Genomic DNA, 14,098 nt, shown 5'->3' with positions numbered 1-14,098 from the left:
GCCCCAGGCACAGCTGGGAAAATCCACTTCCTTAAGTAGCAACACCAAAGAATAGGAGAGGCTATTCCAAACCGGGAGCAGGCAGCCTTGGGCCAGCTGCAGATCCTTCTCGGTCTCTCAGAGTCCCAAACTGTTCCAAATCTTTGCCCCAGGGTGGACGCCTTGAATCCTGCACCACCAAGGGGCTAACAAACCCATGTGCAGGGCTTCTGCACCCCCTCCCCACCCACAGAGCACAAAGAAAAGACAAAAACCAAAAAATCAAGTCTTTATTGTTTGATTCATAAACTGGTTTGGAGGGGCAAGAGTGGAGAGCATGGGGAAACACCCAGCTTTGATTAGTCAGAAATTCCTGTTAACTCTTACAAAATGAACGTTACAAAATCACGTAAAAAAACAAACAAACCCAGAGTCAGCAAAACAGCAGCCCTGGGGGAAGGCTCAAGGCACCTGGAGGCTGGGAAATGGGGCCCCCTCACACCTGGGGCACGGCTGAGGGACTGGGGCCTCGGGGGCTGCACGCCTCCGCTCCTTCACCATGAGGCACACATGCTCTCGTCTCTCTACAAAGTCTCTCTACAAATCACGATAAAACTGCCCACAGAGGGGCATGAACACCAGAACCCAAGGCACTGCCAGAAACGAAGCGGCCCTGAGCTAAGTGCTGAGTTGGCCATCCCCGGTGGCAGCCCAGGCCTAGGGAAGGGCCGCCCTTGTTCCCCACGCCCAGCAGTGTGGGCACACACCACCCCAGAGCTGGGGAGGGCCTCAGGCTCTGCCCTCCAGGGAGGCAGTGGCCATGGGAGGCCTGAGCCAGCCACCAGAGCAAACACAGCCTGGACTTTGGTCAGCGCTGAGTGTGGGGAAAGGAGCCACGGTCGTGTCCAACCCACATGACGTGGTGCTATCCTGGCACGGTCCTGCTGGAGCTGCTGCCCCAGGCCAGTCCTAACTGGGGTAGCACATGCAGCATCCTGTGCCTGCTGCTTCCACGCTGGCCTTGGCACCAGACATCAGGAGCCCGTCGGTGACAGAGAACTCCGAGATGATATCCTCCACCCGAGTGATATACAGGAACGTCAGCAGCACCCCCAGGAACTAAGGAGAAGGGGCAGGGTGGGTGAGCCTGCTGGGAATACGGGCAGCCCTCTCTGGCAGTCCGCAGTTCCCGGAGACCCAGCCAGCCAGTCAGGAGTGCTCATAGCACCAGTGACCTGGAAAATCCCCAGAGCACAGGCTTCTCCCCAGCACCCTCACTGCCCAAGCAGCCCTAGCCTGGGTCCTCCTCAGCCCTCCCAGGAAATCCCCGAGACCCTCCCCGTGCCCCATCAGCAGAGGCGTCTCCATTCTGGGATTCCTGTCTCCACCCCAGCTATGCCACTCACCATCTGTGGGGTCTTGGGCAAGTCACTTAACCTGGCCGAGCCTCTCAGTTCCCTCTTCTGTGAAATGGGCATGATAATAGCACCTCCCTCACAGAACTGAAGGAGGCAGTGCTTGTGAAGCACTCAGAAGAGCTTTCCAAGCAATGATACGGCCACTCACCCTCTCCTTCCAGCCCTCCAGCCCTCCCAGGGTGAGCCCAGATTGCTGGCACAAGAGCCTTCTTCACCCCACCTGTTTGGACCTCCTCTGCACCCTGTAAACACCAGCCACACTACTTGAACCCACAGCCCACCCACCACCCCTCCCTGAGAGGAGGGGGGCCCAGCCCACCTGGGGGAGCAGGATGCCCAGCAGGAGGCCCGCCATGATGGTATAGTTGTCCATGAACCAGATGAGCACGGCGTTGGTGCAGCCCCGCACGTAGATGACATTCTGGACGCTGAGGCGCTGCACACGAGGAGGCCGGCTGAGCACCTGCCTGGCAGGGCCCCAGTCCCAGCTCCGCCACACACTCACGCTCCCTTAACCTCTCTGGACCTCAGTTTCTCACAGGCAACATGAGAAGGTGATTCTAGGCCACTGGGTCTCAATGGGCAGTACTGTTCCCTAGAGTACTGGGAACGCTGTAGTGACACTTCTAGTTGTCACAGCGATTGGGGTCGGGGACTGAGAGACTTCAGAGCTAAGGGCAATCCTACTTCACCGACAGTTTCTCTGCCTGCCTGCCTCTTAGATGTCATCCAGGCATTTGTGTGGGTGAAAACCTATCCATAGTTATCTAAAAGCCTAACTCCAGGCACATGTAAAAAACCAAAGTGTGTTGTGTGGTTTTACTACACACTGAATTTTGCAGAAAAACTACCAGGTAAATTAAGAAATCATTATACTTTATTTTGTGCAGAACTTTATCAAGACTTGGTCACCATTTTTAACAAACCATGTCAACTGCAAAAATAACACCCATGGTCTGTAAGTTGTCAACATAACACCCCTCAAGGTCGCAGCTGCAAGCACCTGACTGAATGCATTTTCTTTGGCTGGATCTATCTAGTTACCTGAGCATTTACGTGTTGAAATACGTTATATGGTTGTAAATTGTTTTGTTTCTCTTCTCATCTCAGTTAGATCATGATGTTATTTGTTTTGAAATTGTATACGTAGGTAGGTTAAATTACCTGTGAATTTCATTTCGGGATAATAAGTAGGGCAGTACGAAGTGTTTACTATAAAACTGGCCATTGGGTCTGATGGCCTGAGAACCGCTTTGGTCTATGGCCCTCCAACTTAAATGTGTCAGAATCACCTGCTGGGCTTCACCCAAGAACGTGCATTTCTGACAAGTTCCTGAAGGGGTACTGCTGCTGCTGGTCTGGGACTCACTACTCAGGGGCATCTCAAGTCGTCCTAATTTTGAGCGCCCTTCTCAGCACCACCCCAGCTTCTCTCCTACCTAGTCCAGGGGAGTTGCCCAGGAAGCTGACCCAGGGAGGAGCGCGCAGAGGGCTCTCTGTCCTCCAGGGACTCCTGGGTCCCAGGCTGAGGCAGCCAGTATGAGCAGAGGCAGGTTGGTGCTGGGCACAGGGGCATATTCCTCACAGACAAGCCCACAGCAGGTGCTGAGCAAACCCTGGCAGGCACCCTCTCCCAGCCTGAGAGGTCTTGGCTCCCTGAGCCCTTCTGAGTCTAGTAGGCGTGGGAAATTCTGGCAGTCCTAGCTCCTGTTCATAGACAGGAATGTTGGGAAATCTCAGCAGCCAGGAGTCAGTCCCACCCCTAGGACCCCCCCTCCCCACAATCACCCTGGGGATGCGACAGGAAAAGCAACCTTTCTGGAAGAAAGAGATTTCAAAGACATTACCTCCTTGTCAATAGTTCTGTAGCCACACATGGTGTTGACAACGTCTGTCTGAAACAGAAAGGTGTGTTAGCTAACATATGGTGCTTATTGTCAAAGATACTATTAATTCTCTCCGTTTTATGAATGAAAGAACTGAGGCACAGAACTTTCCAGTAAGGATGGGGATAAGATTCCCACCCAGGCTGTCTGGCTTGAGTCTGCCTCCCCCTAAGACATGCCCAGGGAGGAAAGGTGGGAATGCTAGTTCCATGGCCCTTGGAGGGGATCACACTCCTCCACCAGCAGCAGCCGAGGAACCAGAGAAAAGTGTGCCACCCAAGCTCCCCACTGTGGCCTCCCCAGAGGCACGGCTCTGCTCACGTGACGATGCCCTGTCTCAGAGGTGGGGCTAGGCTCTTCCTGCACCACCGGCTCTTCTGAAGGAAAACCTCAGACCACAGCCAGGACCCTGGCCAACAGTGGTTTACCTGAGGGCAGGGCCAGGACCTCTAACCACACTCCCTGCCCCTGCAGACCCCACCAGTGGTAATGACACCCAAGATCCTTCCTGGGAAGAGAGTTGCTCTCAGCAACGCCCAGCTGCTGATAAATCTAGGCACAGGGAAATCCTGTGGTTGGTCCCGGCCCCCATCAAACCCCTTCCCAGCAAGCGTAAGTCACAGGACTGCAGAGGTACGTCCCACTACGCCTGTGATCCTGTGTAACCTTCTCCTACGAGGTGAGAGAAAGCTAGATGCCCCAGGCCCATCCCTCCATGTCTCAGGGAAAGCTGCTGTGGGGTGAGGGTGCGGCGGTGCCAGCAGTGAAGCAGGAGGGCAATCAAGTGGCAGTTTGGCCTCTGGCATCACGTTATCTGACCCAGATCCTGCTCTGTCACTTATAAGCTGTGTGCCCAGCCTTAGGCGTGCTGCTGAGGGACTGGCGCACGGCGGTACTCAGTATCTGTTGAGTGAATGAATGCACGCATGCCTGAATAGGCTCCTTAGACAACTTCCATAAGCAACGGTGATCAGTGAACCCACCTCATAGGGCCGTTTTGAACACAGAGTGTGATAGACACATAAAGTGCTTATCCCAAGGCCGAGCACACAGAAGAGCACAGGAACGCTGGCTGGAGGGACTTTGTTCACAATCCTGGCTTCTGGAAAGGCAAGGAAGGGCGCCTACTCTCCTTCCAAAAGAGCTGGACCTCAGACGTCATCCAGATCAGTCTAAATGGCAGGGCCTGGTGTGTGGGCAAAATAACCTCCCTCAGTCTCAACTGCGCCCAGGTGCCCTGACACCCAGCATCACCCAGCATCTGCTAGAGTCGGTCAGCATTTCTGGTCCTTCTAAGCCGTGAACATGGACCCCATGGAGAGGGTCAGGCTGGGAGAAGGCATGATGGGAGTGGGTGCTGTCTGCCTCGTTTGTTCACTCACTCGGTTATCCATTGAACAAATATTAATGAAACATCTATTATGTACCAATCACTATTCTAGATATTTGAAATATAGAAGAACAAAACAAAGCCCAAGCCTTCATGGAATTTATATTCTAGAAAGGGAAACAGGCCATGAAGATGGTAAGTAAACAAGATGGTATGTAAGGAGGTGACAAGAGTAACTTCATTCACTGTGGTTCCAGCCCTGGAAGTGGGACCTGGCCCCTCAGAAAACATACATGCAACTGGCAGGCGCCTCCCTTACACATAGAACCCAGAACTCTTCCCTAGGTCACAGGGGGACTTGCCTTCTCCTTCCGGGAGAGCTACCCCCTAAGGGTGGGGAGGTGGTTTAAGATGCATCCGTGGTCGTTCCAAAGGTAAAGCCTGCCTGGGTCAGACCACAGAATCGGTATTCTATAGAGACTCCACTGAGGGTCCACAGGCCCCAAGACCAGCTGTGCAGCGGCCTCTTTCATCTGGCACAGGGCCACAAGGCAGGACATCAAGAAAAACTCTTGAGCAGCCAAAAGATCAATACAGCAAAATTCACCAGGGTTACTCATGTGTGCTTCCTTTCACCCTGACCCAGGACTGATGAGCTGGGTTACCTGGGATCTGAGCAGCTAACGGAAAGGGGGAGAGGGGACTTCAGGCATAGGCCCCCAAGGGGTAGCCAATAACAAGTGGATATCGACTAGAATTAGACACAAGATCTCAACAGGCCCAGCAGTCTACAGCCATTTAATGTAGAAGCAAACCGCCCTTTACACCAACAGGTCTTAGGGACACAGTTAGTACACCCAAATTTTACAAGCTGAGGTGCAGCTCTGCTGCTCCAAATCCTCTATAGAGAACCAAGAGAGCTGATGGTAAAGTTCCTGTCTTAAGGTTGGCAGGCTTGAGACCCAGGAAGAGCATATGTTTCAGTTCAAGTCTGAAGGCAGTAGGTCGGGTGGGAAAAATTCTCCCTTACTAAGGGGAGAGACAAATCCCACCCAAATCCTCTATAGAAAGCCTGGTATAAGGCATTTCTTTTAAAGCCAGGAGCAAGAGGAAAAAAAATGACTTCCCTTGAAGAACTGGTGCGTTTTCTTCTGTTGAACAGTAACAGACTATATCTCCTTTTTTCCTTTGGCTGCCAGGAAGCTCTAAGCCACCAAACACGAGGCTCATATCCAGTGAGCCCTTTAGGCCTACATATAAGTAGTTTATATTTTTCATATATATTTTCATATATATTTTTTTCATATATATTCATCTGGTGCTCCTATTTTAAAATATATTTTCCGGGTGGCCAGTTGGCTCAGTGGTTGGAGCATGGTGCTCATAACACCAAGGTTGCCAGTTCGATTCCCACATACATGGACCAGTGAGCTGCGCCCTCCACAACTAGACTGAAAAGAATGACTTGACATGGAGCTGATGGGTCCTGGAAAAACATACTGTTCCCCAATAAAAATTATATATATATATATTTTTTTTTCATGATCCTAATTTTATTGTTAATTTTAGCTTTTTATTCTGTTTCCTGTATGCTCATTCAGATCCTTGGGTGAATAAGACAATGTAAAATAAATAGGCTCATACACAAATGGAACAGATTCTACTGAGGAAGGAAACACCTGTTTTACCTTTAGAGAAAATGATCCAGGTGTGGGAGACACAGGGCGAACAAGACAGTTTTGTCTTACAGAACCAGAGATGACCCAGCCAGGTGACAGGTGCATCCCCACCTCAGTGTTCCCATCCAGATGCCGGCTTTACATTCCATTTCTCTACTGGTGGCATCCATGTTTATCCTCCCAACCTGGACCTCTCCCCCATACAGCAGACCCCAATATCTAACTGGAACATCACGGTCTCTCAAACGCTGTGGGTCACGCTGAGCTGACACCCCCAACCTGTGACCCTGCAGTCCCCCCTCTCAAGCAAGGGTAGCCCCGCCTTTCTTGTGGCACAGGCCAAACTCTGGGAGTCCTCTTCAATTACCACTTTCACCTACTACCTCCCACACCTGATCTGTCAGCCAATCCTGCGGGCTTACGTGCAAAACGCAGCCAGAATCGGACCACGTTTTGCCACGCGCATGACTGCCACCTGGCTCTAAGCCTGTCTTCTCCTGCCTGAGGTGGTGACAGCTGCCCAGAACCCCTGCAGCTGCTGCCGGCAGGAGCCCTTAGGGGTCAGCCCCCTGAGTGATTGTCACGTGTACTTAATTTTATGTGTCAACTTGACCACGCTTTGGGGTCCCCAGATATTTAGCCAAACGTTATCGTCGGGGTTTCTGTGAGGGTGGTTTTCAGTATTGACGGTTAAATCAGCAGACTGAGTAAAGCAGACTGCGCGCCCTAAGACGCGGGGGCCTCATCCAGTCCGTGAAAGGCCTGAATAGAACAAAGAGCTTGCCTTCCCCTGAGTAATGGAGAACTCTTCCTGTCAGACCGTCTTCAGATCCGGACTGAACCATCAGGTCTGCCTGGGTCTCCAGCCTGCTGACTCACCCTGCAGTTCTTCAGACTTGCCTGCCTGCATAATTCTGTGAGCCGATTCCTTATAATGAATCTTTTTACACACACGCACACACACACACACACACACGCATGCATCCTACTGGTTCTGTTTCTATGCTGAACAGAGCCAGCTGGTCCCTTCCCGGGGGACACTGAACTCACGCAATGCCTGTCAGTGTGAGGTGTGACGGCTTGGCCTCCTTGCCGCATTACGGGACAACTCTGACGGATCATCCCCACAGGTTCGGCTGAGCCTGCATCGTAGCTCAGCTTCTCCCTCTGCCCACCCCTGCTTCCATCACCTCCCTCACACCTCCTACTAAACCTCCTGCTCACTAATCGGCATCTCAGAGCCCGCTCCCCAGCCTGAGCTGTGACACCTGGACTGCTGCACTGGCCCCTAACCGACTTCCTGGGGCCACCTCTGCTCCCACAGCAGCCAAGGTCATCCTAGTAAAGCCTAAGTCGTATCTGCCACTCTGCCACCGAAGCCCTGTGACTCCCTGTCACTCAAGGGAACACCAAAGTCCTGATTATGACCTGCGGGGCACCCATGACTTCTCTGACTTTACCTGCTGCTATTCTACCCCTCCACTCCATTCACGCTGCTCCAGCCACACTGTTCTCTGTGCTGCTTCTCAAACTCATCAGGGCAATTCCCACGTCAGGGACTTTGCACTTGCTATTCTTTCTGCCAGAAATGCCCCTCCCCCAGATATATGCATGGCTTACTCCCTCATTTCCTTCAGGGTTTTACTAAGAACCCATCTTCTCAATATCTAAAATTGCTATCCTCCATGCTCCTGCTTTATTTTTATCCTTAGCATTTATCACCTTCTAACATACTCTCTCTTTTACTTACTTATTTTGTCAGTTTTCCCCCACTAAAACATAAGCTCCATGAGGACAGAGAGTTCTCTTGTGTGTTTGCTGTACCCCCAGAATCTAGAAACGTGTCTGGCACATGGTAGGTCCTCAATAAATATTTGTTGAATGAATGAATACAAGTTGGGCTTCCGCATCTCAGCTTGAGCATTCAGGTGCCACTGCCCTGGGTGACAAGGTTCAGGATCGTCCCCCACAGGCCTCTCTGAAAGCCCTGGGCTCTTCCCCAGCACTCCCCATGCCCAGAGAGCTACCTAAAATGGCAGCTGAAATTTCCAAACAAACCTCTCCTCCTGGCCCAGCCTTTTTAGGGCTAGTACACTTGGCACTGGCCTCTGACTCATGGGCAAAACTCCCTACCCAACCCCAGCAGCTACTCAGTTTACAGAATCCTGCCGTGGGCACAGAATGGTGGAGACGTCAGAAGAGAAATTTTCCATGACTATTCAGAGTATGAGTAATTGCAAAGCTCTCTGCCTCATTCCAGTCCGGAAACTAGGCAGGTTTGGGATGCATTAGTCAAACACAGAGGATGGACGGAGCTTCTCATTCGTAAGTCGTGACTGCACAGGACAGCCTCCCAAGTGGCGAAGCGGGTGACAGAGCTGACAGGACCCTGCTGGGGAGAGGGGGAGGCTGGCATTTACATCATCAGACCCCCTTCCACACGCCTTGTTACTGACGATCACCAGGCCCTCAACTCCAGTGTGTACCGGCAACGCCCCAAGCGTAGGCCCTGCTCTGGCCCTCCGGCGAAGCCTGCAGAGCCAGCTGCCCCTGCTAAGCCCCCGGCCTGGAACCTCTCCTGCTCCTCACCTGTTCTGTCCAGTAGTTCAGAGCACAGCTCTGATGATGGCTACCTGCATTTCCTCCCAGCCCTATCATCCTGGAGCAAGGCATCTAACCTTTTGGTGCCTCAGTTTCTTCATCTGTACAGTGGGTAAAATAGTAATACCTACCTCACAGGCTTGTTGAAAGGACTAAATGAGTTAACACAACTAAGGCACCTAGAACAGGCCTGCTCATGGAGAGTGCTCAATAGGTGTTAACTTCTACTCCTAATAAAGAGAAGGCTCCCTACCCCCACCCCCAAGTTTACCCCTTCCGGTAGCCCTTGAGACCCAGGAAGCCTTGGCAACGACCATCACCTGCTACCTACTCCACCCACCCACCCCACCCCTGTCCTGAAAGATGAGAAAGGTGCGTGATCAGCTGGGGTGGCCCCAGGAGCAGTGGGTACCGTGTTTCTGATGCAGCAGGTGTAGGGCACCCCGCAAGCCAGAGGTCCAGGGGCGTTGCAGTCATGATACTGGTTTTTGCTCCAATCTTTGTAGTCTTCTCCGCCACAGCACTTAAACTGAGAGAGGAAGCAAGCAGGAAAGGGAGCTTCTGTCACTGCCGAGGCCCCGGGACAGCAGGAGGGCGCCCTGGCAGGAGATACGTTCATGTAATATATGACGTGGCTCAGCCTGGTGGGGGGAGTCACAGGGAGCACACGAGGCCACACGGGTCTGGTCGGAGCTCTCCACAAGAAGCATGACTGCCCAGGAGGTAGTGAGCAACCCGCCACTGGAAAGGCATACAAGCCAAGCCTGGGAGGCCTCTCGGTGGACTATTGGGGTGGTGACTAAACACTGTAAGGCAAAGTCCCTCCTTGACAAATGGATTCCACCTTCATGTCCCCAGTGCAAGTGCTGGACCAGAGAAGCTGGTCTTTAAGGTCCCGGAGGCGAGGCTTCTATGGAAACCCCACAACCCAGTGGCCCCTGCACCACACTGACCTGCTCCTCCCCGGCCACAGTGCTGCCCTCAGCAAAGGGGCACACAGCCCGCCTTTCCTGCCCTGGGCTCAGGACTGAGCAATGGTAAGGCAGGCGTCATTTTCCCCTTAGTGTAGCAGCTCCCTGCAGCTCCCCTTGTAGTGGTGCCAATGCCTGGGGACAGTAGTAGTCTAGTAGGGTGCGGTGTGTGCCAGGCACTGTTCTGGGTACTAGAGAGAGAGGGTGAGCAAAGCAACACGGGCCCTGCCCACATGGGGCACGTGCCAGTGAGGGAAACAGGAGTAAGCAAGACATGAAAAGGTCGGTGAGGTAGTGCTGTGTACGAGGAATACAGCGACACAGGGGAAGGGAGAGGGGAGGGGCAGCTTTAGGTGAGGAGGTCAGGAAAGGCTGCTGAGGAGACGGCATTGAGTCTGAGACACGAACAACAGGAAGGGCACCATGTGCACAGGTGCCGTGCAGAAACGAGCAAGTTGTCCTTCAGCAGCAGGTGCGGAGGCCAGCGTGTCTAGAGCACAATGAGGACAGTAGAGGGGATGAGTTAAGGGGATGCAAGGGAGTGATACGGTTGGGAGTCCTGGTAGAAACACAAATCAGACACCCTTCCACTGTCCCTACAGGCTTTAGGCTATTAGGTTTGAGGACCTGGAAGTGCTTCTCTGTGGTACAGTGCAAAGGTCATTTGCCTAGCAATCAGACAGACCTGAGTTTAAATCTTCACCCTACCACCCCTAGCTGTGTGACTTAGGGCAAGGCGATCAGCCTCTCTGAGCCTCAGATCCTCATCTGGAAAGCAGGAAGGAGAATGCCAGCTTTGCACAGCTGAGCTGAGGATGACAGAGAGACCGTGCATCATGCACCCAGCATAGGGCCTGGCACCAAGCTTGAATCACCATGACCCCATCCCACCCTGGGAGAAATGACATCTCCAAGCCAGCTGAGGGCTGGTTCCAGTAAAAACATGTTGCTCCACCCAACAGCCAGAGCTGGCAGGCACCTCCTTAGCAGAGAAGAGCCTCCCAGAGACTGCACCTGTTGTGACTAAAGCAAAAGCCTGAGCCAAGGGAGTGGCCACTGCGCGTGGCCCTGGGTGGCCCTGGGTGCGGTGAGATATTGGTCCCCACGGAGGGTTAGCATGGGGACCAGGCCAGCTGAAGCCCCCCAAGGTCATGTCCCCGGAAGTGCTGCCAGGTGCTTGCCCTCACCTAGGAGGACACGAGGACAGTCATCACTGTAGGTGACACTTACTGCTGGGGTCTTACCACACATCTGGCACTGCTCCAAGCATTCCGAATTAAGTCAAGGCAATCTCACCATGACGCCAAGAAGGCACCATTAATATCCCCCCTACACAGATGAGGAACCTGAGGCTCAGGACTAACTGAGATTGATGTGTGGAATCCACCGAGGGCGGTGGCTGGCCCTGCAACTGCCATCATTGCACTGACAAACGAGGGTCGACCTTGGGGAAGAGGGTCAGCACCCCACAGTGCCACCATCACATGGGTCATGGAAGATAAGGAGCGGTCGTGTTCTGTTCCCCCCACGCCAGGGAAATGGAATCAGGGGAGAGCACTGTCCTCAGCAGGACTGCCCTTGACGGGACAGGGCGTGCGCTCTCCACCACTGAAGGGCCTTGGCAGAAGGGGCGTTGTGAACTGTGTGGCTTCGAGGTCACTCCCATCTCAAGGAAGGAGGATCTTTGCCCATTGGCAAGGGCACCCTGGGGCCCTGTTAGGTGACCTTGTTCTTTTGTTTGAGGAGGGGAGGGTCCATGTAACTGGAGAGGGACAAAGGGCAAGGACATTCTGGGCCAGGCGTGTGGGCAGAGGGCCGCTTGAGAAGGTCAGGCACCTCCCTGGCAGACGTGCAGGGCCCACCCTTGCCTCCCCACTTGGCCGGCCACCTGCTCTGGGAATGGAGAAGCCATGTGAGGCCTCACCCTCACCCTCTTGAGCAGAGCTCCGAGTGGCGGACCAAGGGTATGGGAAGCACGTCTCCGAGCCCAGAGCCCGACTCACCTTCTTCTGGACAAAGTCCATGATGTTCTTGAAGTCCAGATCATCGTAGTAGTTCTCGATTCCTCGTCGGATGTTATCATTCAGAAAGTCGATGGTCTGTTTTGACAGAGAAATTACAAAAGAAGAGGACCACAGCCTTCCCCCCGCCCCCTAGAGTCCACCCCGAGATTTGCCAGAAGTCCAATTGGGACAGAGTGCCCAGTGCCCAGGTAGCCCCCACCCCTGCCTGCACGGAACACCCCCTCCTTTCTCAGCCTGAATATCCACCACCTCCCTGCCCCAATGTCCATCTAATGCCTGAGGCCCTCTGCCATGTCCAAGCAGGAGTGATTCACCCTCATTTCCTTTACAGATCAGAGAACTCAGGCCCCAAGACGGTGAGGCCCTGTCTTGCAGGGGAGCGGCGAAGCTCCAAAGCAGCCATGCCAGGATGGCACTAGGCTGTCCTGTTCCCGGCCTGGTGTTCCTTCTGCCACCCAAAGACAGGCTGTTGCCCTCTAGGCCTCCTCTCCCCTCTTCTCTTGCAAACTGAGGCCAGAGAGGGGGCCTGACTGTCCCAGGTCACAGAGCAGACTGCTTAGGGGCCCAGCCAGTAGTGGGAATCAGATGTTCTGACGTCCCGCGTGGGCCAGACAAACGGGCCCCCCACCCAGCTCGAGCTGGGACAACCCCCAGCAGGGAGAGCTCTGGCATGCTGCCCTCTCCCAGTCATGCTGGGCCTTCTGGATCAACAGCCTGGCTGTTGTGCTGAGATCCGGGAGCACAAAAGGCTCCACAGCGGGAAGGGTGGGGGCGAGAATGTGGGCAGCCCAGCTCCACGCTCACGGTGACAATCGGGGCTTTCAGAGCAGGAGGCCGCGTATCATCGGAGATTGTGCTGGCACAAAGGGGGCATTCTCGGCTCCGGAGCCAGACGATCCCTGGGGGAGGCGCCCGCGGCTACACTGGGACAACCGGGCCCTGGGTTCCAGGCCCAATCCTGCCACTGCAGGCCCTGATACAGCTACTTCTCCATTCTGGGCCTCAGTTTCCCACTTGTGAACTGACCCTGAAGGCCTATCTTTCAGACACCTTCCAGGAGTGGGGTTGTCAAACCTCATGGTCAAGAATAGCCCAGGTAGCCAACCAGGCCTCAGGCACTTCATTTAAGATCCAAGCCTCCATTTCCTTACCTGCAAAGTGGGGAGGGCAACTCTCTGCCTCATAGGGCTTTGAGATTTAAATAAAGCTACAAAGATGCTTAGCGGGATGACAGAGTAGGTCTTGTCTTAGTATTGCACTTCTTTTTCTGTTTTTCCAGGAGACACAAACCCTATGGTATCACTTCATACCCATCATGTCATGAGTGAAAAATGGCTAATCCCAGGGGAAGCCAAGGCCCCACGTCTTGCCCAAAAGACGTACTGCAGCGGGGGCATCGTCCGAAGCAAGAGCCGGCCCCTGGGCTGGGACCCCTCACAAACACCCTGCAGCCCGAGAGGCGACATGACTTGTCCAAGGTCACCCTGCTGGTCACTGGCTGAGAGATACTAGAATCAAGGTGTCAAGCTCTCAGCCTGATATACTTTAAGAAGCCAAGATAAGAACCCAGGGTTGTTTGGGGCCATCTCCCAAACCCTCTCCAGGAGCAGAAAGACAGGTACAAAGGACACATTGGCCAAGTCCTTCCGGACACGCTGCTCAAGGCCAAGGTAATGAGGCAACTGGCTCTGGCCAGAAAGAAAACCTCTGCTCATGATAAACAGCCTCCCTGGAGCAGACCTGGGAGCTGAGGAAGGCTGCATGGCCACCCCGGGAGGCCGGGGCCAGGCCTTCTCCCACGCGAAAGCCTCTGCACTCACCTGCCCTTAGCCCTGCCTGGGTCTGGCGCTGGATTCCGGGCCAAGGGCTGGTAGAACAGCTGTTCGCTGGCCATGCAGCCTGGGCAGAGCAGGGACTGTCTGGGCTCAGGCCCACCTTTCCCAGAGGCCCCCAGGTCACGAAACCTTTCCAACCTCGGGTGCCTGCTCCTCTGGGTGATGAAGGCACAGGCCATCCAGCTGGGACATGGCTGGGGTGTGTAAGAAACAGGACACCGGAGTGGGGACAGTCTGCCACCCAAGGTAGGGCAGGGAATGAGCTCATGGCATTGAATGGCCTGCTGCAGGGGGCCCTTGGCTGAGCTGCAGTGCAGGCAGGTGATGCCAGGCGCAGGGACATGTCTAAGGCCCTCTGCATGGGGGTGTGCTGAC

The 14,098-nt window shown here is 54.1% G+C and overlaps 1 protein-coding gene across 4 annotated transcripts in view; it reads right to left on the bottom strand.

Moving 5' to 3' along the window:
• Window positions 1–254: 254 nt before the first annotated feature.
• TSPAN15 (tetraspanin 15) overlaps window positions 255–14,098 on the bottom strand; it is a 51,096-nt gene continuing 37,252 nt past the window's right edge. For 3 of the 4 annotated variants that reach the window (XM_033130991.1, XM_033130992.1, XM_033130994.1), the window contains 5 exons: window positions 11,868–11,963; window positions 9,306–9,422; window positions 3,245–3,292; window positions 1,717–1,833; window positions 255–1,098 (listed from right to left, as the gene is read on the bottom strand). In XM_033130991.1, coding sequence (XP_032986882.1) covers window positions 949–1,098; window positions 1,717–1,833; window positions 3,245–3,292; window positions 9,306–9,422; window positions 11,868–11,963 — 528 coding nt within the window. In that variant the 3' untranslated portion in view covers window positions 255–948. The remainder of the gene's footprint in view (window positions 1,099–1,716; window positions 1,834–3,244; window positions 3,293–9,305; window positions 9,423–11,867; window positions 11,964–14,098) is intronic. The other variant, XM_033130993.1, reaches the window with a different exon arrangement.

This window comes from Rhinolophus ferrumequinum, chromosome 16 (genome assembly GCF_004115265.2).
Source record: "Rhinolophus ferrumequinum isolate MPI-CBG mRhiFer1 chromosome 16, mRhiFer1_v1.p, whole genome shotgun sequence".
In the NCBI taxonomy this organism is placed as follows: domain Eukaryota; kingdom Metazoa; phylum Chordata; class Mammalia; order Chiroptera; family Rhinolophidae; genus Rhinolophus; species Rhinolophus ferrumequinum.
The sequence above is the reverse complement of the archived record's forward strand: the minus strand, read 5'-3'. Positions and strand labels throughout refer to the sequence as shown.